The sequence below is a fragment of the Coccomyxa subellipsoidea genome (assembly GCF_000258705.1).
Source record: "Coccomyxa subellipsoidea C-169, whole genome shotgun sequence".
NCBI lineage: Eukaryota > Viridiplantae > Chlorophyta > Trebouxiophyceae > Coccomyxaceae > Coccomyxa > Coccomyxa subellipsoidea.
Window position 1 is genome coordinate 1,891,841 of NW_005178041.1, and position 22,801 is coordinate 1,914,641.

General features: G+C 56.1%; 6 protein-coding genes across 6 annotated transcripts; 2 read left to right on the top strand and 4 right to left on the bottom strand.

The window, feature by feature from the left end:
* Window positions 1–962: 962 nt before the first annotated feature.
* Window positions 963–5,113, bottom strand: COCSUDRAFT_46159 (calcium-dependent protein kinase). Its single transcript, XM_005651095.1, has 12 exons — window positions 4,841–5,113; window positions 4,594–4,698; window positions 4,385–4,495; window positions 4,171–4,249; window positions 4,022–4,082; window positions 3,841–3,927; window positions 3,647–3,704; window positions 3,410–3,538; window positions 3,045–3,164; window positions 2,449–2,700; window positions 1,634–1,861; window positions 963–1,368 (listed from the first exon to the last, which is right to left on the bottom strand). The coding sequence occupies exons 1-12, from the start codon at window positions 4,907–4,909 to the stop codon at window positions 1,231–1,233; spliced, it is 1,437 nt and encodes a 478-aa protein (XP_005651152.1). The 5' UTR covers window positions 4,910–5,113; the 3' UTR covers window positions 963–1,230.
* Window positions 5,114–5,374: 261 nt separating this feature from the next.
* On the bottom strand, window positions 5,375–7,632 carry COCSUDRAFT_64574 (hypothetical protein; the record flags this gene model as incomplete). Its single annotated transcript, XM_005651096.1, has 5 exons — window positions 7,258–7,632; window positions 7,006–7,089; window positions 6,745–6,865; window positions 6,455–6,622; window positions 5,375–6,277 (listed from the first exon to the last, which is right to left on the bottom strand). The coding sequence occupies exons 1-5, from the start codon at window positions 7,488–7,490 to the stop codon at window positions 5,375–5,377; spliced, it is 1,509 nt and encodes a 502-aa protein (XP_005651153.1). The 5' UTR covers window positions 7,491–7,632.
* Window positions 7,633–8,359: 727 nt separating this feature from the next.
* Window positions 8,360–14,141, top strand: COCSUDRAFT_59132 (hypothetical protein; the record flags this gene model as incomplete). The annotated part of the gene is made up of 13 exons (XM_005651097.1): window positions 8,360–8,590; window positions 8,952–9,195; window positions 9,332–9,625; window positions 9,755–9,915; window positions 10,010–10,162; window positions 10,268–10,558; window positions 10,776–11,071; window positions 11,210–11,454; window positions 11,606–11,763; window positions 11,889–12,023; window positions 12,339–12,615; window positions 12,832–14,030; window positions 14,130–14,141. 13 exons carry the CDS (start codon window positions 8,360–8,362, stop codon window positions 14,139–14,141), a joined length of 3,696 nt encoding a protein of 1,231 aa, XP_005651154.1.
* Window positions 14,142–14,454: 313 nt separating this feature from the next.
* On the bottom strand, window positions 14,455–16,008 carry COCSUDRAFT_39658 (hypothetical protein; the record flags this gene model as incomplete). The annotated part of the gene is made up of 5 exons (XM_005651098.1): window positions 14,455–14,661; window positions 14,923–15,147; window positions 15,463–15,621; window positions 15,728–15,781; window positions 15,904–16,008. The coding sequence occupies 5 exons, from the start codon at window positions 16,006–16,008 to the stop codon at window positions 14,455–14,457; spliced, it is 750 nt and encodes a 249-aa protein (XP_005651155.1).
* A 917-nt stretch (window positions 16,009–16,925) lies between these two features.
* Window positions 16,926–18,288, top strand: COCSUDRAFT_52401 (ribosomal protein L14b/L23e). Its single transcript, XM_005651099.1, has 5 exons — window positions 16,926–16,932; window positions 17,020–17,258; window positions 17,559–17,672; window positions 17,784–17,867; window positions 17,982–18,288. The coding sequence occupies exons 2-4, from the start codon at window positions 17,030–17,032 to the stop codon at window positions 17,864–17,866; spliced, it is 426 nt and encodes a 141-aa protein (XP_005651156.1). The 5' UTR covers window positions 16,926–16,932; window positions 17,020–17,029; the 3' UTR covers window position 17,867; window positions 17,982–18,288.
* Window positions 18,289–18,810: 522 nt separating this feature from the next.
* COCSUDRAFT_12248 (ATP-dependent metallopeptidase Hfl) lies at window positions 18,811–22,360 on the bottom strand (the record flags this gene model as incomplete). The annotated part of the gene is made up of 9 exons (XM_005651100.1): window positions 18,811–19,050; window positions 19,314–19,573; window positions 19,761–20,013; window positions 20,213–20,486; window positions 20,679–20,865; window positions 21,001–21,147; window positions 21,273–21,477; window positions 21,654–21,969; window positions 22,104–22,360. 9 exons carry the CDS (start codon window positions 22,358–22,360, stop codon window positions 18,811–18,813), a joined length of 2,139 nt encoding a protein of 712 aa, XP_005651157.1.
* Window positions 22,361–22,801: the final 441 nt, after the last annotated feature.

Sequence of the window (22,801 nt, forward strand, 5' to 3'; positions counted from 1 at the left end):
CCAGCCTCTCCTTCTCTGCTTCTCCCAACGCTGTCTGGGGTGGTTCAAGCTGAGAAGAGATCTCGGCTTCCAGCTGCTTCTGGTGTGTTGCGATTACTGATGCTGAGCGCCTTCTTCCAATTGCGGGGTACTTTGTGCCTGGGCTTTCTCTCTTCCCAACCTTAGGGACCTTCACTGCCGCCCTTGACGGTGACTGCATAGCTGCAGATGACACAGATATTTACCGACCCAGCTCCCAGCAGAGACATGACAAAGATCAACATTTTTCTTTCGTTTGTTAATGCAGTAACAAGACGTCGTGTCTCTTATTGTTGTGAAAGAAATTACATCGCAGCAGTGAGGTCCAAGGCAGATAAAAGCAATACCAGGACTGGGCAGTGGCTGAGAAGGACGCCTCCCAGAAGCACGTATCGTCTCCATGTTTTGGGCAGAGAAGCGATTGCCAACATCACGTCCTGTCACATCTTCTCCATAAAGGAAGTGCAGTGCTCTGCCTACTGCCGATTCCCGACCGAAGCTCTGCGACAGGGCTTTGTCGACTTGACGCTCCTCAGCTGTCGCACCCATACGCTGCAGAGCGGGTGTAGCGGCTTTCAGATGTATCAGAATAGTCTAAGTAGTAGACAACATAGGTGACCCGGAGATCCAGCAATAGGATGTGCAAATCTAAATTTGTCAGGTGACATCCAAGGTTTGATCGATGGGGTTCCCTCTGGAGGATCCTTCATGCAGGGTCCCAAAAGGCATCAGCACAGCATCAAGCCAGATGTCTACGGGTGTTGGCTCTTGTCCAGTGGTCAATGATGTATGACTGTTTCATTCAGACTGCTCTGGTGATCTGGTGTGCTGTGCAATGGGCACATGCCGGCAGCGTGACCGTGGCCATGTGACATCAAATTAATGGCATCGGATGCCATTAATATTATGATAGAATGATCCTTCCTCAAGGTCCTCTAAAACATATTCTGGAGCTTTTAAATGAGAACACAACACAACATCCCATTTGTATTCTGAACCCAACAGGGTGAAACTGGGCGGATTACACGCCATCCAATCAAGCAGCCCTACTTCCACAAGGCAATTCTGGTCACCACACGCCCCTTCTCACTGCAATTGCGAGTGTGAGCAATTCCGATTGAGCATACCAGACGTGCACTGCAATGTGCAGGCACACACGCATCACAAGAGAGAGACAAGTAGCCTGCAGCTGACTCTGATCATTGGATCACATCAGCTGCAGACGCTGGAGCGCCTCCGCAGGTAGTTTGAAGCCGCCTTCAGGTCCTCATTGTCGGCGCGCATCATTGCCAGGAACTCCGAGTAGTCGATCTCCCCGTCGTGATTCGTGTCAAACTGGTCAATCATGTTCTGCAAGGCACCACCAGCTCATCAGCTGAGCTCATCTCCAAAGCTTTTTTCAGGAAAGCAAGCATTACTGCACAAGCAATCAATGCCCCATGACACTTGCTGCCAGCACCGAGAAAGGGATGTGCAGCAAAGCGGCAGCATCTGAATGGCATTCTCGGCCAGAAGGAGGGGAGGGGCCTCAGCCATCAATGAGGAGTGTATCTTGTGGTATGGCACGGACAAAGAGTGTGCACTAAAGATGCTGGGCACAATGGAGAAGACCCACCTCGATCTCTTCATCAGTGGAGCCCATGGAGTTCAGGGCCTCGCGGATCTCGTCCCTGGTCAGTGCACCGCTGTGGTCGGTGTCAAACTTGTTAAAGGCGGCCAGGATGTTGGCCTCCTTCTCCAGCTTGTTCAGGTTTGCGGTCGCCGCGATGAACTCCTCATAGTTGAGCGTGCCGTCGCCGTCCAGATCCGCCGCTGCCATGATGCCCCCCAGGTTGTCATCATCCTGCACGTACACACAATCTCAGGAAAGATCACACCAGCCACTGTTTTTCTTGGTCAGTGCATGCTCGTCACCCTAGGCACCTGCATTACGTCAAGGATGGACTTTATTCCCACAACGTGGGAACAAAGTTTTATCGCAAATTTAGACCGAAGGGATCATGGTTTCTCCCACAAGCAGGGGATGCAGCGCGTGGAGCAGGAGTTTCATGGGGTCACCCAAGTGTAGCATGCCAGCTGTGGGTGACACTGCTTGGGCAAGTGGCGGCACAGCAAAATCTCAGTAAGAAGTTGACAGCACCGGGGATGCAGTATATATGTTGGCTTGAGCAGCCTGGTCTGTCGCCAGCAGCAGCTCTTTATCAACTAACAGGCTGCCAGGAGCAATCACGGTAGATAGACTTTTGTACAGGGTCTCAAAACTTTAGCGAAGTGTGATATTCAAGGCGGGCCACCTAGCAGATTGGATAGTTGGCAGGGAGGGCAGGTGCCCTTTGACAGCCTCCGCCAGCCTGCCCCCCCAAAAATGGGGAATCGGTCTCTGAGGCCTTCCAGCCCTGCATTCTATGCACAAAAGCCAGGAGGGGGCACCTGGAGGCGGCCGTTGAGGGAGGATAGGGCTGTGCGCAGCTCGTCGACGGTGATGGTGCCGTTGCCGTCGGCGTCAATGGAGCGGAAGAGCTGCTGCAGGCCGTTGATCTCGTCCTCGCTCAGCGACTGCGCCATGACCACCAGCGCCGCCTTCTTCAGCTTGTTCATGGCCGACAGCTTCTTGATGCGGCTCAGCACCACGCTGTCCAGCGGCTTGTCCAGCGACGCCCCCTGCGCCTTCAGCCACGCGTGCTGCACCCCCGCACGCACAACACCCCGCTCAGACGCCGTCATCACCTGCGATTTATCCCTGGAGGCCTCTTCTTCATAACAAGATTCTCTGTACATGCCATGAGGTGAGCAGGGCTTGCACAGAAACGCTCAAGTGTTGTCTATGCATCGTGTGGCGGACAGGGATTGCACACAATTACCACAGAAACATCTCAAAAGCAGGGTGTCTGCTCAATTCACCAGAGGCTGCGCATGCTGGCACAGTGGACTACAACCAATGACAGACAGCATGCAGCGCGCCCGTCCCTCAACAGTCCCTTCAATGAAGGGCGGAGGGGCCATTGGGTTGCCAGGAGGCAGCGCACCTGCAGCAGCTTGGAGGCTATGGGGCGGCCGTCCGGAGCAACGTTGAGGAGCTGGCGCACGCAATCCTTGGCCGCCTGTGAGATTGAGGGCCAGGGCGGTGTCTGGAAGTCTATGTCTGCCTGCGCAGACCGTATGCACACATTCAGTATCTGGTCCTGATCTTTCAGACAATTCTTCGCCCTCTCCAGGACGGATAGGCGCCCATGCAAGATTGCTGTCTTTTCAGGATTGTGCCAGGAGCCAAGGTAGCACAAGATTATGTATATTTGTGCGATTATTGGAATGCACCGATGTTTGAGCAAACAGAGTGTGTCATGCATCGACTTGCTGCAGCTGGAGAAATCAATGATGCTGCGGGCCACACCTTGAGGACCATGCGGAAGATGTCCTCCTCTTTGTCTCCCCAGAACGGAGGCAGCCCGCTCAGCAGAATGTAGAGCATCACACCCAAGCTCCACATGTCCGCCTCAACCCCATAGTCGCGCCTCAACACCTGGCACCATGCATGCGTGTCAGCAAGTGCTGGCTTCTGATGTGGTCCAGGCTCTCGGTTGCGGCTCATCTCAAGATCAATAAATGGGGCTGACCAGGCGCCACCTACCTCCGGAGCAACATAATAGCAGGACCCCACAATGGACTGCAGTCTGTCCCCAGGTTTCCTGCGTGCATCCAGCCCTTAGTCTTTTCGGTGTAAGGGTGCTAGCAGCGATATTGCAAGGGCTCCAGATCGAAAACGCTGCATACAACACCCCACTTCGTGTGCATTCAAGTGCAATCTGGGCTCATTGAACTTGCCAGTATGAGGAGAGGCCGAAGTCACACAGCTTCAGTTTGGCTCTGTCGCTTTTGTCAGTAAGCAAAAAATTCTCCGGCTTGATATCCCTGCATTATGACCACTTGGTCAGTGCGTACTCCATGGTACTTCAGAACCCATGAGTTACAGAGATTTGGCCTTGCCATTTAACACATCTCTGACCTGTGCATCACGCCAAGTTGATGCATGTGATCAATGACGAGCACCATCGTCCGGAAGTAATCTGCATGCAGCGGTCACATTGAGATCCATCCCCTCAACACGTCACACAATAAGACAAAGACACCAGTGCAATGAATGCAATGCATCACCTGCAGCCGCCCTTTCAGTGAAGGTTCCCTGCTCAACGATGCGATCAAACAGCTCCCCACCATGGCAGAGCTCAAGGATCTGCAAAGATACATTACCTTGAGTATTGCACAGCTCCTGCTTTTTGAAGCTCAGACAATACCTGACCTACTCTACTATCAAAGGTCAGTCTTCTGCAGCGTCACTGCATATGCAAGACTGGTGTGTGGCTCGCACCAAGTGCACAAAATGAGTGTCTTCAAAGGTGTTGACCAGTTCTGCAACGTTTGGATGATCTGAAACCAGATTCAGTATTTCCACTTCTCTCTGGACATCTCTAACATCCTCCTGCAGCATATGGACTGCTTTAAACCATGAGGTGGGACAAGGCATGCCCATTCAAAACTTGCTCTAGGACTGCAACGTCTTTTGGGACAGGTGGCTACCTCTGTCACCAACTTCGCCTTATTAATTGACTTACAGGCATACTGCCTGTTGTCAGCGAGATCTGTAGCGTGGTAAACGATGCCAAAGGCTCCTTTTCCCAGAATCTGAACACCCAACAAAATTACACGGACAAGGTGGAAATATGTAGTCAGAATTGTTTCGGTCAAATTAATGCACAAGATCAACTTTGAGACAGCTTTCCTTTGTAGGATCAGAGGACTGAACGTGGGAGGAAAGAAGCTGCACCTGCCCTAACTTGTAGTGATCGTGGACTCTATGCTCCCGCTTCGAGGGCGAAAGGACCCAGCCCACCATGCTAGCATAGATTGTCCTGTTCAAACATGACCCTCTCCTCGTGGAGATATGCTTTCTGACGGGTGCATACCGGAAACCACAAAGAGCCAGTGTCTCTAAACTTCCGTTGATGTGCTACTTGCACAAACACAGGCTTGTGCTACACCGTGCAGTCAATGCACGATCAGAGATAATGTATGGAAATTCTACTGATTTACCGGCAAGATTCCAATTACAAAGTTCATAATGTCGCTTCATCGGTACGGGCAATCGCATCCGCCCCGGCTGATGCATGCAGATACCCTCAAATGCTTATTGCCAGGCCAACTATGAATTTGTTTCCAAGCTATTACAAAGGAAGCCACTGAAACAAAATCCACCAATTTCTTTCAGAAAGGCCGATAAGCTGCTTATACTGAGTCTGAGCTCAGGTTTGCAGGCCCGGCTCGTAGGTTGGGATGGCCTTCAAGCTCCTTCCAAAGCATTTCAGTCACTATCACTGCCGCTGCTGCCACTTGAGGAGGATGTGCCAGTGCTGCTGCCGCTGCTACTGCTGCTGCCACTCCCCGAGGAGCTGCTAGTCCTGGAAGAGGACGCACTCCTCCGAACCCTTGGCGGCTCTTTGCGCCCATCGCGGCGCCCAGACGCAACGCCTGTCTCAGCCTCCCTTCTTGCTGGCTCCCTCCGTGCGGCAGGGGACAGAGAGCGTGCGCCCCCACGGCGCATGTCCCCGTCCCTGCCTGCATCCCTGTCCCTACCCCGATCTCGCCTGTCATCCCTGTCGTCCCGGCCCCGACCGCCACCGTAGCGCCGCTCATCCCTGTCGCGGCGGGGACTGCGGTCCCGGCCCCGAGTGTCCCGCCGCGGGGGGCTGGCAGCAACTGTGCTCCTGGGCTGCCTGCGACGCGGCGGGCTGGGGCTGTCCCTGCGGCTGCGCGTGCGGGCCGGCGGGGACTTCTGCGGCCGTCCGTTGCGCGGCGGCGAAGGCGGCCGCGGCGACGGCGGCTCCTTCGCCTCCGCGCGCAGCTTGGCGGGGGACGGCGACGGCGGCCGCGAGCGCGCCACGGATGGCGTCGGGCTCAGAATCCCCGTCGACGGCCCGTCTGCGGACGTCTGCCGCGCTGCATCCGCATCCGCGGCTTCATCGTCGTCCGGTGTGGCCGGCCGCGGAACCCACCGCTCCGCCCCCACATGTGGAGATGCCTGCTCTGCAACGTGGCGCTTGCCGGCCCTGGGAGCAGTGTCCTCTGCATGGCGCTTGCGGCTATGCCGTGCGTCCTCCCTGGGCGGGGGCGAGTCCCCGGCGGGGCGGCTGGCGTTGGCTTCAGCGGCATCCTTGCGCCGCTGCGCTCTGGCCTCTTCCAGGGCGCGAACGCGCTCTTCACCCTCCTGTCAATTTTATAACAAGCAATCATTAGAGTATGCTTTTTCCAGGAATGACAATGCCGAGGCTTGCCACACAGACAGCCAAAGACCAAGTTCCTCTGCAAAATGCACAACGATGCCCATCTGCACGTATAGAACCAGAACAGAGCAAGGTGGGCCAGATAAAATTTGTCAACACACCTTCCTCATGCGCTCAGCTTCTTCCTTGTCAGCCTTCTCCTTCTTCTTTGCCTCCTTGGCGCGCCTCTTCTCCTCCTTGGCACGCTTTTTCTCTGCCTCCTTGGCCTTAGCTTTGCGTTCCTTCTCCTTTGCCTCCCGCTCAGCAATCCGATCCTGTTTCTTCTGCTCCTATTGCCAACGCATGCAGTCGTGCCCATTCAGTCCTCGCACAACTCTTCACAGATTGATTACGATAAGAGCTGGAGCTTTCAGGACATTAGCGGTAGACGCAAGCCAGAGCGAAGCCAAACCTGCAGCTCCCGGTCAAAAGCCTGACCCTCCACTGCATCTTTGTCAATTCCCCAGGCATCCCGCAGTTTCTCCAGTTCCTTCATTTTCCTCTCAGCAATCTCGTGCGTCTCAGTGGCAGGCCTGAGGTGAACACATCCTCTCAGCACATCATCACAGTAGTCGATAGGAAGTACAGCACAGAAAGGTCATGCAGAGTTATGACCCAAGAGGAAGATGTAATGTGGTGAGAGAAAGTTGCAGCTCATGTGACCACCACGCACTTGTCTTGGCGCTGTTCAAGCCCTTCTGCCTCCAGCTGCTTGCGCAGAAGTGTCGTTTCCTGCTCAATCTCCTCAGCAGAGTACCTGGACAGCCAGAACAAAGATCTCAGAGGGGCTTTCGCCTAACGCAGATATGCCTGACTCGACATACAACATTGTCATGGGACGATCAAAGTATGAAACTTATTTCCAGAGTGGTGAAGCCCTCTCCTAGACAGCTGAACAAAACACCGATCTAAAAAATGTCCTCACCCTTGTTCCTCTAATGCGTCTGCCATCTGCACCACTTTGAGTTCAATCTCTCTTCTCCTGTTGTGATCAAGAATACCCTGATCGGGCTTTTTGTACGCCTGACTGCTGTCAGGAGCATTGCGCAGATCTTGGGCTTTCTGCTGTGGAGGCCCGCGCAGATTGAACTTGTTTGTCTGCACATAACCACTTGTTCCGGATCCTCTCGGAGTAAGAATCCCGATACCGTTATACATGATGTTCAGTCGCTATGTATGGGTTTACAGGTGCATCTTCCAGCAGGATCAACACATGTCTTACGTAAGCCGTCAGACTCCTAACCTTCTGGACAGAGATATTGCAACAATTACTTCAATTGCGGGTGAATTGAACGGTTTCGCTCGAATTGAACGCATTCTCTCTGCAAGCTTGCCTGCTTCCTCCGGACCCCCCGTTTCCAAGGACCGCCGTCTTACTGCATCTTTGGGGGGACCAGCCTCGAGTCGAAGACCTTGTAAAGACACCATGATGACCACTGTCACAGTGGCACTGTCGCACTGTTCATTACAATACAGCAGCACAAAGACCTATAAACTGCCTCAGACTGAGTTCAATTTGTGTTGACTGGCTTTCTGGAGCTCTGCCCACCTTTCCTGGTGGAGATTGACATCCATTCTTACCGTGGTAACCGTCGCTTTGTAGGCCGGGCGCATGCACCGGTCCTGCTTCGACAAATTTTAGCATGAAACGGCGCATATCAGTTGTCTGAGAAGGTCTCAGAAAATTATTCAACTCTAAACTCAGCGTGGATTTGGAGTAAGGTGGAGTGATTGAGGGCAGGTCCCTTCGCGGAAACGGGTAATCTTCCCAAACTTTGTGAGTGAGCTCCTTTCTAGATCATATCTAATCTGTTGATTCTCACTGGTATCAAAGATGCAATGAATGTATTGGTGTTTGAGGCTTCTATCGAATTCTGCTCCAAGAGCTGTTTAGTTATAAGCTGCCTGTTGGGGCCGCCTGCAGTAAAAAACATTGCTTTGCGTTGTCTAGAAAATCACCTGTCAGCTGTCATCACCGTATCCCTCTGCCATGCGTTCAGGTCCAGACCTCGGTGCTTGGGAATGAGATGGGACGAGGCATCCTGCGGAAGAAGGGAATTGTGGGAAGATTAGCTGTGGATGGAGCAAGTAACATCGAGGGTCCCCACATGGTTCTGGACACTGGGTTTGCTGGGCTGGAGCAGATAAGCATTGCCAAGGAGGTGCCAGACAGCAAGATGGCAATTCAGGTTGGGTCTCCTGTTATCATGCCGGGGCAAGACCCAGCGAAGCAGCACCCCGAACAACAAGAACGGAAGGTGAGGCTTTTGCAGCAAGCTCATGCCATAATGGTGGAAGTAGCTGTGAGTGTGTGGAGACTGCCCTCCCATGTTATGTGAACAGCGACCTGGCACATGGCGCAGGGCAAACGGGAACTGAAGGCTCTTGGAGGAGACACAGTCTTGACAGGCGGCCGCCCTTTGAGGCGGCGAAAAATATGTTCCGAGCCAGTCATCGCATGCAACGGTGTCTTAACAGGTCCTCCACAGCACCTGGCGACAGCATCGATGCAGATGGTGCTGCTCACTCTCTTCCCACAGCCTGGTGATGTCTGTTTGTATGTAGAGCCTAGCCCATGCATGAGGAATCTGGGCTGATATGTAGATGACCTGGTTGCAGGGCAGCGAGAAAGAACCCGGGAGGGGCAGGCGCGCTGCAGCAATGCACGCGGCAGAAGCCATTGCCGCCCAGGCTGAGCATGCAGGCGATGTGGAGGGCGACAGTGCAGACGGGGGAGAGTGGCAGGTGGATGACGAAGAGATGCCGGCCAGGGAGAGCGGCCGGGGTTCCTTCGACCCCGTGAACTCGCCAGTCATCAAGGGGCCGCGCACCGCTCGCAAGAAGAACTCCGAGCACCTGGCAGGTGCGCACTTGCGGCAGACATCTGTCTCAGGCTTGCATGGGACTGCAAGCAAGCTGCCACTCATTACACAGCCCAGGGCATGGTAAGGAGCCTGGCGGTGTCGAGACAGCAGCTGATGTGGCTGTTGGCCGTGCAGGCGGCTTTGCAAACAGCATGCTGCTGAGGCAGCGAAGCAGCTTGCCGCTGGAGGAGGAGGCGGCGCCGGCCGACCGCGGCGGCAGCGCAAGGCCGGCCCCAACGACAGTGACGGTGCAGGCGGGGCACGACGAGGCGCTCAAGGCGACGCTGGTAGATAAGGCGGCGGCAGTGCGCGACATCACGGGCGCAGCAATCGACCGGGGGATCACTTTGCGCGAAGTGCTCAAGGGCGGCGCGCTGCGGGGCCAGCCAGTGTTCTTCCAGTCCCGCCACGGCGACCTCCTGCTCAACGGTGCGCGCATTCCTTCCATCAGTCTCTTGACACAAGTCTAGCAGAGCTTTCCAAGCAAATTTTTTTGTTCGATGCGCCCCTAAACCTGAGCAAGGGTGTGAGCAGTGGAGCTTGTCCATTTGGTTGCAGGCAGCATCACAGAGGAGGGGCAGATTGCGTGCCCCTGCAAGCAGTGCCGGGCGAAGAAGACGCCAGGCGTGAGCTGCAGCGAGTTTGAGGAGCATGCCGGCAGCAGAGAGCGCCGCCCTGGAGAGTCCATTTACCTCACCAATCTCTCTATCTCGCTGAAGGTGCGCATTTGCCATGGCCATGCTTGAATGCTTACAAGGCATCTTGCAATACAGTCCGTGGTGTGCGATTCAAGCATCTGGCTGGCTGCTTCAGGAATTCTGTGCGCTGGTGAACGATGAGGGAAGGAGCGCTGACAGGCACGGCAGTGCCTGTGGCCTGTGCATGGACGGCGGAGACCTGCTCTGCTGCGACGGCTGCCCCACCGCTGTGCACGCCTACTGCGCTGGCCTCGAGGAGGTTCCAGAAGTGAGTACTCTGGACATCGCTTCACTATACAGTCCTGTACAGTCGAAGGCTTGTGGCACAGAGGACATGTTCCTGGAAAGTAATCATCGGGGGATGTCTGCACAGGGGGACTGGTTCTGCGATGCATGCGTGGCGAGGGGGGCTCAGCTCAAGGCGAAGCCGCTGCCCAGCCCGCAGAAGCCCTCAAAGCCCGCCAAGTGGCGCCAGCCCAAGCAGAAAGCGCCAAAGGAGAAGAAGCACGGCGGCTCGGGCGCTGCCAAGAAGGCAGCGCATGCCGGCGCCCCCCGCGTGCACATGGCCGCCCCCGCGCTGCGTGTGGTGTCGGGCGCGCGGCGGGAGCGCAACTCCAACAAGCACAAGCGCCTCTTTCTGCCCGACGAGCCCGGCGGCCTCACGGTGACCGCACGAGCCCCATAGCTCTATACTCCGTTTTCCCTTCCTGCGTTTATGCAGCCTTTCACTGGCTCGCGGATCTGGCAGGACTTTGAGGAGGGCTTCGTGAAAAAGTATAAGAAGAGAATGATACGAGCATGCGGAGTTAGAACGTGTGCCGCTGAGCAGGATAGAAAGTTTGACGAGCGTGTGCTGAGGGTCTCAATGTGTGGCTGAGCAGGATGGGGAGCCGGTGTCGTACATAACGAGTCAAGGCGAGGAGCTGCTGAAGGGCAGCGTGCGCATCGACGCGACGGAGGCGGGCCCCTCGGGCATCCTCTGCGCCTGCTGCAACGGGGTCATCTCCTGCTCCCAGTTCGAGGCCCACGCCGGCCGCGGGTCGCGCCGCGCGCCGTACGACAACATCTTCACCGCCGCCGGCGTGTCGCTGCGCAAGCTCGCCTGCCTCATGCCCGCCAGCGAGGCCGAGTCTCCTATCTCACACCGCCCCGCTGCCCTCTGCGCCGTTGCCGACAGGTGTAACCGGCGTGCACCATGCTTGGATTCCCGGCATTCTTCAAGCAGCCGCAGTGCCTCATGACCACCTGGTCCTGCTTACCGTGTCCTCACTGCATGGTGCCCTTGAGACACTGACGGGATAGTATGGCCCCGCAGGCGGGCGTTGGAGCCGGAGCTGGTGACAGTGTCGGGGGAAGCGGCGCTGCACGGTGGGTGCGTTCTGTGCAAGGTGCCGGACTTTCTGCGCGGCGGCTTTGGCGAGCGGACGATGATCATCTGCGACCAGTGCGAGCGCGAGTACCACATCGGCTGCCTTGCAGAGCACGGCCGCGCCCACCTCACAGAGCTGCCCGAAGGCAAGGCCTCTCTTTATGACATCCTCTTGACTCTGCACTTAAATGGTCGCTTAGACCTGAACATTCTGCAGTCTAGGTTGGGCGTAGGCAGCGTGTCAGATTGGAAGGATGCCTGATGAAGCATACTTCTGCAAGTGGTCTCCTAGTGCTGCAGCATGCCTTCAGGGGTTTGAAGGCAGATCCTTGTGCGGTACAGGCGAGTGGCATTGCTCGCCGGAGTGCAAGGGCATCGCGACGCGGATGCGGGAGCGCGTGAGCAGCGTGCCGGTGCCGCTGCAGGGCGAGTACAGCTGGCAGGTGCTGCGCGGCAAGGACGGCACCCACGCCACCACCTGGGCCCTTAAGGCCGCGCAGGTGCCTTTTCGCCCACACCCTTCCCACTACCCAGTGCATCCCGGCATGCTTCCCGTCACCTGCAAGCACATGCAGAGCGCATGCCAGGCATCAGGTGAGTGATAGCTGTGTGGCTGTGCGCGCAGGAGATCTTGACGGAGTCGTTTGACCCGATCCTGGACCTGGTGACGGGTGCGGACCTGATGATGGCCATGGTGTACGCCCAGGAGCTGGGCGACTGGGACTACACCGGCATGTACACCGCCGTCCTGCGCCGCCGGGTGCGCCCCAGCTCCTCCTTCAGGCCTTCTCTCACCTTCTATTTTCAATCTCCCTGCCCACTGATCACCTCCATGCCCATAAACAAAGTGGGCGGCACTTGGAGATGTAGACATAACTTTGGCAGCTATGGAAACGAACAAGGGAGCAGTGCGCTGGGAGTTTGTATTTGATGAGTCATAGCATGCCCAGACCGCATGCAGCACAAGGGTCAGCAGGATACCTACATTCAGTGCCACACGAAGCTGTCAGGTAGAGACACAAGCATGGATGCAAAGTACAGGCGATTGACCTGGTGTGCCGGGAATGTATCACAGGGCAAGGCAGTGTGCTCGGCGGTGTTCCGGGTGTTTGGGAGGCAGCTGGCAGAGGTGCCGCTGGTGGCAACGCGGCTGGGGGCGCGGCGGCAGGGCCACGCGCGCGTCCTCATGGCCGCCTTTGAGGACTACTTCCGCTCCCTGGGCGTCCAGTCCCTGTGCCTGCCCGCCGCGCAGTCCACTGTGGAGACCTGGATCCACGGCTTTGGCTTTGCGGCCATAACCCCCGAGGAGCAGGCCGCCACCTGCTCCGAGCTGCGCGTCCTCATCTTCCCAGGTGCGTGCTGGCGTCAGCAGCTGAAATGAATTGTGTATGCTGAATGCGCGTGTTGTGCAGCTCCTTTCAATTACTGTCGTGGCTTGGGCTGCAGATTTTCGTGTTTTCTGTGTTGATTTGGTAGTCTGGCGTGATATTACGTTCTGAGGAGGGCATGTTCCGGTTTGTTTACTGTATGAAGACAATGGTGCTGAGTGGAGTGATACATTGGCTCAGGGACGGAGCTGCTCCAGAAGCCGCTCAACCCCACTCCGACACTGGAGATGGCTGAGCCAAGCGTGCACGCTCAGGATGCTCCTGCAGTCACAAAGGAGGCGCCAAAGGCCGCCAAAGAGGTGGCTGGAGACAGCAAGGGAGCTGTAGCGGCCATCGAGGAAGCTTCCCTTGAGAAGGCTGAGGCGCAGTCGGGCGATGCAGCAACACGTCCAGTCACTGCAGCGGAGCCAGGGGAAGGCGGCTTGGAGGCAAGCAGGCCTGAGCCATCTTCCCATACGAAGCCACAGGCTGCAGAGACGCAGCCCAGCACAGCACCAGCAGCAGAGGCACCAGACAGCGGCGAGCAGCAGGAAGCGCAAGCCGCGCCGGAGCAGGCAGCCCAGGGCCGCGGCAGGGGCAGAGGCAGGGGCAAGGCAGCTCAGGCGCCACTGCACAGGAAGGCGGCCAGCGGAGAGCGGCGCAGCAACCGCCTGGGCCCCAGTGGCAACTGTGGCCCCAGCAGTGCACCAGCCGTGCTACCGACAGCGGAGCCCCCCAGCCACACACCTGCAGCTGAAGCCATTGCCGTGCCAGCAAAGGCCGTGTCAGCAGAGGCCCCCCACGACCCCGCTGCTGCCGGTCCGGAAGCACCAGGGGCAGCCCGTACTGCTGAAGATACAGATGCGCCGGCGGCCAAGCCAGTTGCTGCGGGTGTGGATGAGGGGTTTGCCGCAGCGCCTGGCGAGCAGGCAGATCCGTCGGCTGCGACGTCGCCGGCGTATGCCAAGCAGCTGCCCAGCGATGCAGATGCGCGCAGTGCGGACACGCAGACAGAGAAGGGTGCGGAGGCAAGCGGTGGCAGCAGCGCCGGGCCGGCGACTGCCAAGAAGCCGCCGAGGAAGTCGCTGGGGCTGCTGAGGGAGGTTCTGAGCCTGGGGTTCTCAGCCCCCAGCGAGAGCGCCCCTCTGTTCCCAGTCACCTGGGGCGGCTCGGCGGAGAGCACGCGCTCCCGCTCCCAGACGACTGGGCGGCCCTCCTTCTCTGGTGCCCCACCCGCATTGGGGGGTCGCAGCAGCGCAGCAGAGGACGACACCAATGCCAAGCGCACACCTGCCAAGGGGCCGGTTGCTCCCGCAGAGGACCTGAGCGGAGTCAACCAAGGAGCCCCACGCAGGACTCGGCAGGCTGCCGCCTCAGAGAAAAGCATGCGCATAGTAAAGGTGAGCCGCTGGTCTGAAAGTTGGCTTGAAGAGCATGGTTGGGAGGAAGTGTTGAGAGGCGCTGGCAGTGCTGCTGTACATATGCTTGTGACTGAGCAGGGTGCTGTGTGACTCCAGGAGGATGCCTCCATGCCCAGTGTAAAAGGGCAGAGTAATAAAAAGAGGATACAGGAGCAGGGCAGCGTAGCGTCCAGGACTCGTCAGAGAATTTAGGGACTGAAAATGCCATGCATCTGCTGCAAACATGTCAGGCAGATGCTGTGTAACATGTAGGTTTGAATGACTGCCATGCTAGGTGCTGGTGAGAGACTGATGAGAGGTGTTGCAATTTACACTCTGCTCTGTGAGTTGTGCATCAGGACGTTGTACAGAACGAATAAAATACCATGTGCACAAAATGGACATTTTGCTCTACGTGTAGCAATTATGTTGTCTTGGCCTTCCTTTGCTTGGGAGGCTGCGCAAATGTAACCAAGGGCTTCCCAGCCTCTGTGATCGGCAATCCTGTGGCTGTCGCTCGCATCTTGGCCAGGTCTGGCAGCTTCAGCGTCTTGCGTACGGCCGGCAATTTGAATAGCACCGATTGACCCAGGGAGAAGATGTTGGAGGTCACCCAATACAAGAACACGCCCTGCACCCCCACCAGACAGACAGTCGTTAGCACATGTGACATCTGTCATTCCACACTCTAGCTGGTCATGTCTGCACACATCACTATCAGCCTCGTCCGTGAACAGCTGAAGAATCCGGGCCTGACAGGGACATCTTCCTGGAGCAGGATGCACTGAAAGCTAATCGCATGCAGAAGCCTATTATGCAGCCAGGTGCACTGTCATCATATCAGTGCACCTGGCTGCATAATAGGAAACGGTCTGAGCTTGGGAGGGTTCACCTGGGGGAATGATGCGGTGAGGGGCACCATGGCGACGCCGATTGCTCGGAAGATGTTCTTCATGCGCCGCAGCATCGCCTCGTCCTGCCCCTGCATGCCGTCCGCCGCGCCCAGCTCCACCGTCAGCAGGAACACCGCGCTAGACATGATCGGCAGCGCATAATACGGGTCCGCCAGCGTCAGGTCCGTGAACCATGCCACGCCGCCTTCTGTCATCGACGGCACCTGCCAACAGCATTGGGCACTTGGCAAAGCACATGCCTGCATCTGAGGCGCTTCATCCAAAGCATTATTACGATGATATGCTTTTGCTGCCAGAGGCAAGAAGCGTCTGCAGACAAGCTGCATGTAAAAGCTGCCACAAATCTTACCCCTTGATGGACTCGCCAGATCCAAGCAAGACCCAATTAACTGTAGGCACAGTGCGCGGTTTCTATAGCGCCCCCCACCAGCCCAAGCCATCCAACGTATGGGCGCCTTCTGACACTGCACTGGCAGGGTTCATCAGTGCCCAGGGTGCAGCACTCAGGAGGAACTTACCTTGGCGGCAGACAGGGCTCGCAGGGCAGAGAAGAAGCCAATGAAGAGCGGCGCCTGGGCCAGGATGCCCAGCATGCTCTTGAAGGGATTGCAGTCGTACTTCTGCCACAGGTTTGCCAGCCGCTGTTGGTACTCCGTGGTTGCTTTTGGATTGCCTCTCTGCGGGCAAGCCACCGTTCAGATCAGCGTGCCCGGTGAAGCGTTCCAGCAACTGCAGTTGAGCTCACACAATTGGAGGATCCAATCTCTTTCAGAAGTCACTCACCGCAGTCTCTTCAGTGTACCAGTCTTTCAGTGCCATCATTTCTGGCCGAGCCATCTGCATCACACCGGACAAACCTCATGCCTTCCCCAATGTGCTTCCAACCTGAAAGTACAACACTGTAAGCAACAGAAGAAGGCAACAGATGAAGCATGCAGGGACAGACACCAGAGACGCACTGTCATATTCGCGGTGTTCCGTTGCTGCTTGACGACGAGGGGGAGTGTCAGCAAACGAGCTCCTATCGTCGTGTAGATTATGGTGAGCCACCTGCGCAGCTTCATGTTATTAAATCCTTTATAATAAAAGGTTTGGGGCAACAGGAAGATGATGCACGGACGCTGAGAGTGCTGGTCTTGTGCTCTTGCCGTACCATGGTGTCTGAGTGCCACTGTGTACAAATGAGAGCAGCTGCTGGAAGAGTCTGCTGAGGATCCAGGACTCCTCGCTAGCAGATGTCAGGGCATCCAGTTCTCCCAGATGAGCGGCCTGTAGTATTGCCAGAACGCTGTATGGGGAATCAGGTTCTCCTGTTGCAACCGTGCAGGATCAGACTAAGTTCTACCTTCCTGAAAACATGCAGATAGATCTGGCAAAGTGGCGGGACTCGAGAGGTGGGACTCGAGAGAGAGATGGGAGGGAACCTGAGCTGTCAGCAGCAAAACTACTGCTGAGAGGACTTTGGCTGCTCATCGAATCTGGCTCAGTGCTGTAGCATCGGCCAGAAGAGCCAAGCAAGCTATCAGGAGTCCATCTGAATTGTGAATGGGCCCTAAAATGTACCGATGTATCATCCCTCCAAGGGATGCTCTGAAGCACAGCACTAGAAAACTGCCTCCTTAAGGGCTCTGCGTCAGCTGCAATGGATGGAGTTTTGCAAGCCGCTTGCACAGCTCTTGCAAGCAATTTCGAGGCATTGCTTCTCAGCATCAGACAGATGAGTTGACAGGATCACTTTGAAGTGATGCACCAGCATAGATTTTCCCTGCACTCGTTTGTGGCAATTGATGGTTTCGAGAACGAGTACACTTGTTGTCAATATTACCATCAATGATGGACAGGATCGAATTGGACATTGAGAATGGAAACAGGAGAAAATTGTTTCCGAGACAGTGTCGTGAGCGTATCCTGGCCGCATCTCGGCCCCGCCTTAAGTCTCATGCAGCTAGCCGCCTCGCTCCCATTCCTCACATTCGTCCGCCTCGAAGGTGAGCTTGCTCTTTTGTGTTTATGAAGATTATTCTGTACGTGTTGGAGAGGACAGTGGGCTGATCGCTGTGCTGCTGTCCTTGCAGATTGCCAAAGATGGCGTCCAAGAGAGGAAGAGGTGGTGCAGCTGGAAACAAATTTCGGATGTCCCTGGGGCTGCCTGTGGGAGCTATTCTTAACTGTGCAGACAACACTGGCGCCAAGAACCTGTACGTCATCTCAGTGGTGGGCTGGGGTGCCCGACTGAATCGTCTGCCCTCAGCTGCTTGCGGAGATATGGTGATGGCCACAGTCAAGAAGGGAAAGCCTGACCTGCGTAAGAAGGGTGAGTGATTCCAAATAGCTGTAATGTTTTCTCGACTTTTGCAGTAGCGTTGGGTTTCCAAACGTTGATGTTTTCATGATTTCTTCCCAGTGACTGCTTCACTTTTGCCAAAGATATTCGCTATGTTGGACTCTTTGAAGATGCCTAGGTATTAGACTTATATCAATTTCGGCTTTGGGAGTTGTCTGGGTGCACTGGATCTGAGCTGTGAACAGAGTGAGTTTTGCTGAGCAACTCGCCTGGGAACCTTCCGCTCCAAGCAATTGATGCGCTTGACAAGTCGCTGTGTGTTGCTTTCAGTGATGCCGGCAGTGGTGGTGCGGCAGCGCAAGCCTTGGAGGAGGAAAGATGGGGTTTTCATATACTTTGAAGACAATGCCGGCGTGATTGTCAACCCCAAGGGAGAGATGAAGGGTGCGATCCCCAATGTTTCATGTCCCTGGTAGTGCATGAGACCTGCTGCTGTTGCTGGCTGGCCGTCTCTTGCGTGCAACTGACCATGACTGTTCTGCTGGTTGTGTGCAGGTTCTGCCATCACAGGCCCCGTGGCAAAGGAGTGCGCAGACCTGTGGCCCCGTATTGCCTCAGCCGCAAACTCCATCGTCTGAGGTGAGCCTGACCTGTTGCCAACAGCTGTCTGGTATGCTTGATCACTTTTCTAGTGCAGCTTTGATGACACGCATTTAGCATTACTCACCCGAGAACGTCTGGTGTGATCTGCAGGTGGCTGCATGTGATCTTGGGGAGGAGCAGTTCCTAATGATGTTGCTGATGTCTGCGGAGGGACAAGGCGTTCTTCAGGATCTTCTGCTGCCCGTGGATGTTGTCAGAAGTGATGCTCGCACAGTCCTTTGGTGCAAAGTACAGAAGCGGTCACGAAGTGTCTAGCGAGAGTCTCATGATGGCATCTTGTAATCATCGTTCGTACCTTACTATGTATTACATGTTCTGGAATTGAGGCCGACATCTGCTAGGTGCTGTGCGAGGAACACTTGAGAATAATCCACTGCAAACTAATGCATTGCTTGCCAAAGACAGCAATGTAGATGATCTCATGCATTACTCCTCTTAGCTAGCTGAAATACTTCAGATACCTTGACAACTACACACACGCTCGACTGTATTTGGGGTCAAGCCTGAGCATGTCGTCGAAGGATTTTGCAAACCAGCAGGAGAGTGCTTGCATAACAGTCGGTGCGAGCGCCAAGTTAGGGACTGCTATACTTTACAAATGACCATGACAGGTTTTGTCAATGGTCTTCCAGCAAATGTGATCAACCCTGTAGTGACTAATAAGCAATCCTCTGTTCTTCAGGTGAAAAATCGTGACCATACTTGACATGAAGGTTTCAGTTAACTTGATAAAGATCGCCAGTGTTTTCTGTTGTACAGGGACCACCCAACCCCAAAGTTTAATCACTGTGTGCGACCTATTTTATGTCACTACAATCACATCAGTGGAGAGCACGCAGGCCAGAGCAGACACCCCAACAAAAACGACTGCAGCAGGCCCTTTCTTTTCAGCGTGGCAGGGGCCACTCAGCACACAACCTCATGTTGCCACCACCTTGCCCTCAAGGTTAAGGTTGAGGTCTGGCTGCCCTGTTCCGCTGACCTGCTTCCCCAGCTTTGCCGCCTCCTGTGCGGCTGCGGCGGCAGCGTCCTTCACGACTGTCGCCGCATCCTCAATCTTCTTGGCAAAGCCATCGCGGAATTTGTCAATGTTGCGCAGCTCCGCAGATCTGTACGGGCGCTCGCCCAGGATCTCAGTCAGGTCCTCGGAGTTCACAACCTGCACCACAGCTCTTGCCTGTCAACACAATCCTCGCAAAGGTTCCAATTCACAAGACACCAACTCGGATGGGCAACATGCTAACAACAGAGTGTTGCTCAACGGCGAGCAAATCAAGTAAAAAATATGATACACACCAATGCCTCCAGATCAAGGATCATATCTGTCCTGGCTGGGGTGCTTTGAAAGAGATGTCTTTCTTTGCAAGCGACAGTCCAGGCAGCGGCAGCGGCCGACAGCACAGGTAGCAGGGACCGGCGCACCTCTTTCTCCAGGAGGGTTAGAGCCAGCTTCTCCACCAGGTCCTTCTTCTCGGTCAGCAGCTCCAGGGTGCGCTCGTACGCGTCGTTGACCATCTCACGCACCTCCTTGTCGATGAGCTGCGCGGTCTCGTCGGAGTAGGGCTTGCTGAACTGGCCGTCCTCGGCCGGGAAGGACACCAGGCCCACCTTCTTGTTCATGCCGTAGATGGCCACCTGGGCGTACGCCATCTTGGTGACTCGCTCCAGGTCATTCTGGGCACCTGCACCCCATTCACATGCATGCATGCATCAGTCACCATACCCGCATCTGTTCAGCCATGAAAAACCACCACAGGTCCTACAACAATGCACAAGCCATCGTTCTTTGCATGAGGATCCAGAGAAGGGAAAGACTGCCCAGCACCTCGTGCAGCATATATTCCAAGGAGGGTGTGGAAAGGGAGGCACCTGTGGAGATCTTGCCGAGCATGATCTGCTCGGCGGCTCGGCCGCCCAGGGCCATGCAGGTCATGTCGCGCATCTGCTCCATGGTCATCAGCAGATTCTCGTTGGGCAGATACTGCGCAAAGCCCAGCGCCGCCGTGCCGCGCGGCACGATGCTGACCTTGAGCAGCGGCTCCGCATATTCCAGGAACCAGGCCACCACCGCATGCCCAGCTTCGTGGAACGCCACAGTCTTCCTCTCCACCACGCTGATCACCTGCCCCAAGAAATGAACACCTCGAATGTTTGCCTCTCAGCACATGCCTCACAATGACACCAAGGCTTCCTAACTTTTGTCTGGTCCAGTGCTGTCCTCTTCCGGGTCTCCCCACAACGGCAGCATGGGCTCTACGGTGGAATACAGAGCTGACCGTGGCGCAGTGGCGCGAGGGGTGTCAGCAGGGAGAGAGGCACACCTTGTTCTTCTTCTCAAGACCACCAATTACGCGGTCGGTGGCAGCCTCAAAGTCAACCATGCTGACAAAGTCCTTGCCGGCGCGCGCCGCGATGAGGGCGGCCTCATTGCACACATTGGCGATGTCGGCGCCCGCGAAGCCCGGCGACAGCGCAGCCAGGCGCTCGCTGAAGTACTCCACGGGATTGTCCAGCTTCAGCTTGGCCAGGTGGATGCGGAAGATCTGCTCGCGCCCAGTAATGTCCGGGCGGTCAATGGAGATCTGCCTGTCAAACCTGCACACGCGCCCAGACACAACATCAGCCACAATCCAGCGACACGCAGTAGCCCTCCTTAGATCGCTGCCGCAGCACTACGGATTCTGCATGGCTCATCAAGTGCGTTCTGGGCCATGGGGCATGTTTGTAATTGCCCTCAACCTGACCCCATGATTGCGGCGGAAGCATGGGAGGGTAGGGAGGGCTCACCGGCCGGGGCGGAGGAGGGCGTTGTCTAGGATATCGGGTCGGTTGGTGCCGGCGAGCACGATGACGCCTTGCGTGGTGGCAAAACCGTCCATCTCCACCAGCAGCTGGTTCAGCGTGTTCTCGCGCTCGTCATTGCCCCCGGCAAACCCGCCGCGGCCCCTGGCGCGCCCGATGGCGTCAATCTCATCTGCACAGTGCACACATGTCTGTTACTTCCCTGACACAGCAAAGCTTCTTGAAGGCAGCAGAGTACGCAGCCACATGCGGTTTATTGATTGAGCCTGCATGCAAATGGACTGGGATTGGTGAGTGCGGGGCTCACCGATGAAGATGATGGAGGGCGCCTGGGCGCGAGCTTGGGCGAACAGGTCCCTCACGCGCGCTGGCCCCACTCCCACAAACATCTCCATGAAGTCTGAGCCGGCGATGGACAGGAATGGCACTTGCGCCTCACCGGCCGTTGCTTTAGCTGCACAGCACACCAATTGGGTCATATTGACTGCTTTGAGGTGTTCTGCTGTGGTACTGAATGCCAATCACAGGCTGTATGCAGAGACAATTACACCCAGGAAGAGGTACAGAAGGTGTGCGCACCTAGGAGAGTCTTGCCGGTGCCGGGAGGTCCGACGAGGAGGGCGCCCTTGGGGATCTTTGCGCCAAGGTCCTTGTACTTGCCTGGGCTCTTCAGGAAATTTACAAACTCCATGATCTCTGCCTTGGCCTCATCGCAGCCAGCCACGTCCTTGAACATGATCTTGTCCTTGGCATTCTTGTCCAGCACAGAGATCTGCACGCGAATCTTTATATCAGTCCACAGCCCAATACAGAGCCACCTTGCCAGCTTCTCAATCTCCGTCTTTACATCTTTATAATTTTTTTCGTGCGTGGTGAACACCAATGAAGGCAAATAAACTGGGCAATTTTACTCCGGATAGAAATGTCGAGGAAGGGTGCGCATGCCTGCGCCTTGCCGACATTGAAGATGCCGCGGCCGCCGGGGCCCTGACCGCCGAGGCCGCCCAGCTGGCGGCGCGTGAACCACACGTAGCCGGCAATGAGCAGGATGGTGGGCGCCAGGCGCAGCAGCTCCTGCTGCCAGCTCAGCTCGTTGGCATAGGTGATGGGCACCCAGGAGGAGGGCGACCAGCCCAGGTCCTCCTGCGCCTCCTCCATCTTGCGCTCAAAGCTGTCTATGCTGCCGATGTTGAAGAAGAACTTGTACTGGCTGCCTCCAGCTGCCTTTTCCTGCTGTGCGCCCGGCGTCTGGAACCCGTCTGTGTCGGCGTGCCTGCTCCACCCCAGGCGCACAAGTTTCAGCACAGGTGTGGCTTTCAAAGCATTCACAGAGCTTGGACAAGACGCAGATGACAGGATAAACAATAAGACAGCAAGATGCAGACACCACGGAAAGAGAATGTGGCGCACTTGGCTCCCGTGCGCACAAAGACCTTTGCGGTGGTCTTGTTCGTGACCTCCACTTTGTCAACCAGCCCGCGCGACAGCAGCTGTGTCTTGAAGTGCTGGAAGCTGATCTCCTGTGCATCGGGACGGCCCAGGTTCGCGAGCAGCGCACCGATGCCCAGCAGCGCCAGGAGAGTGGCTGCCTGGCCCGTCAGGGCTGTTTGGTTTCCCTGCGTCTTTGGGTTCTCGCCCTCCTTTGCATCTGAGACACAAGCTTTCATGCTTTAGACAAGATTCTGCATGCACGCAGCAAGCAACACGCTATCAAGGGCACAGTCCTGCATATGAACACTGCACCATACCTTTTTCTCCAGGACGTCTTGCCTTCCCTTTAGGATAGAACTTCTCCCACCCTGCACAACAGCAACCACACAGCATTTGGCTCTGCTAATACAATCTGTGAGCTCAAACAACACATCCCAATGGTGTACATGACGAGCTCACCTTTCCTTGGGGGTGGTTCTGTTGAGAAAAATCTCCTAGCAAAGAAGGGCAGTGGGCTTTCAGCCTGCAACAGAAAACAACCTGGTCAAGGCCATTGTCTACGACGACTCCTTGAACAAAATACATACAGAGGTGCATACCAGAACTCGCACAAGAGCCCTCACAAAATATATCAACACAGACAAACAGGGGAGGATGAGCCCAAGCACGAGCTCACA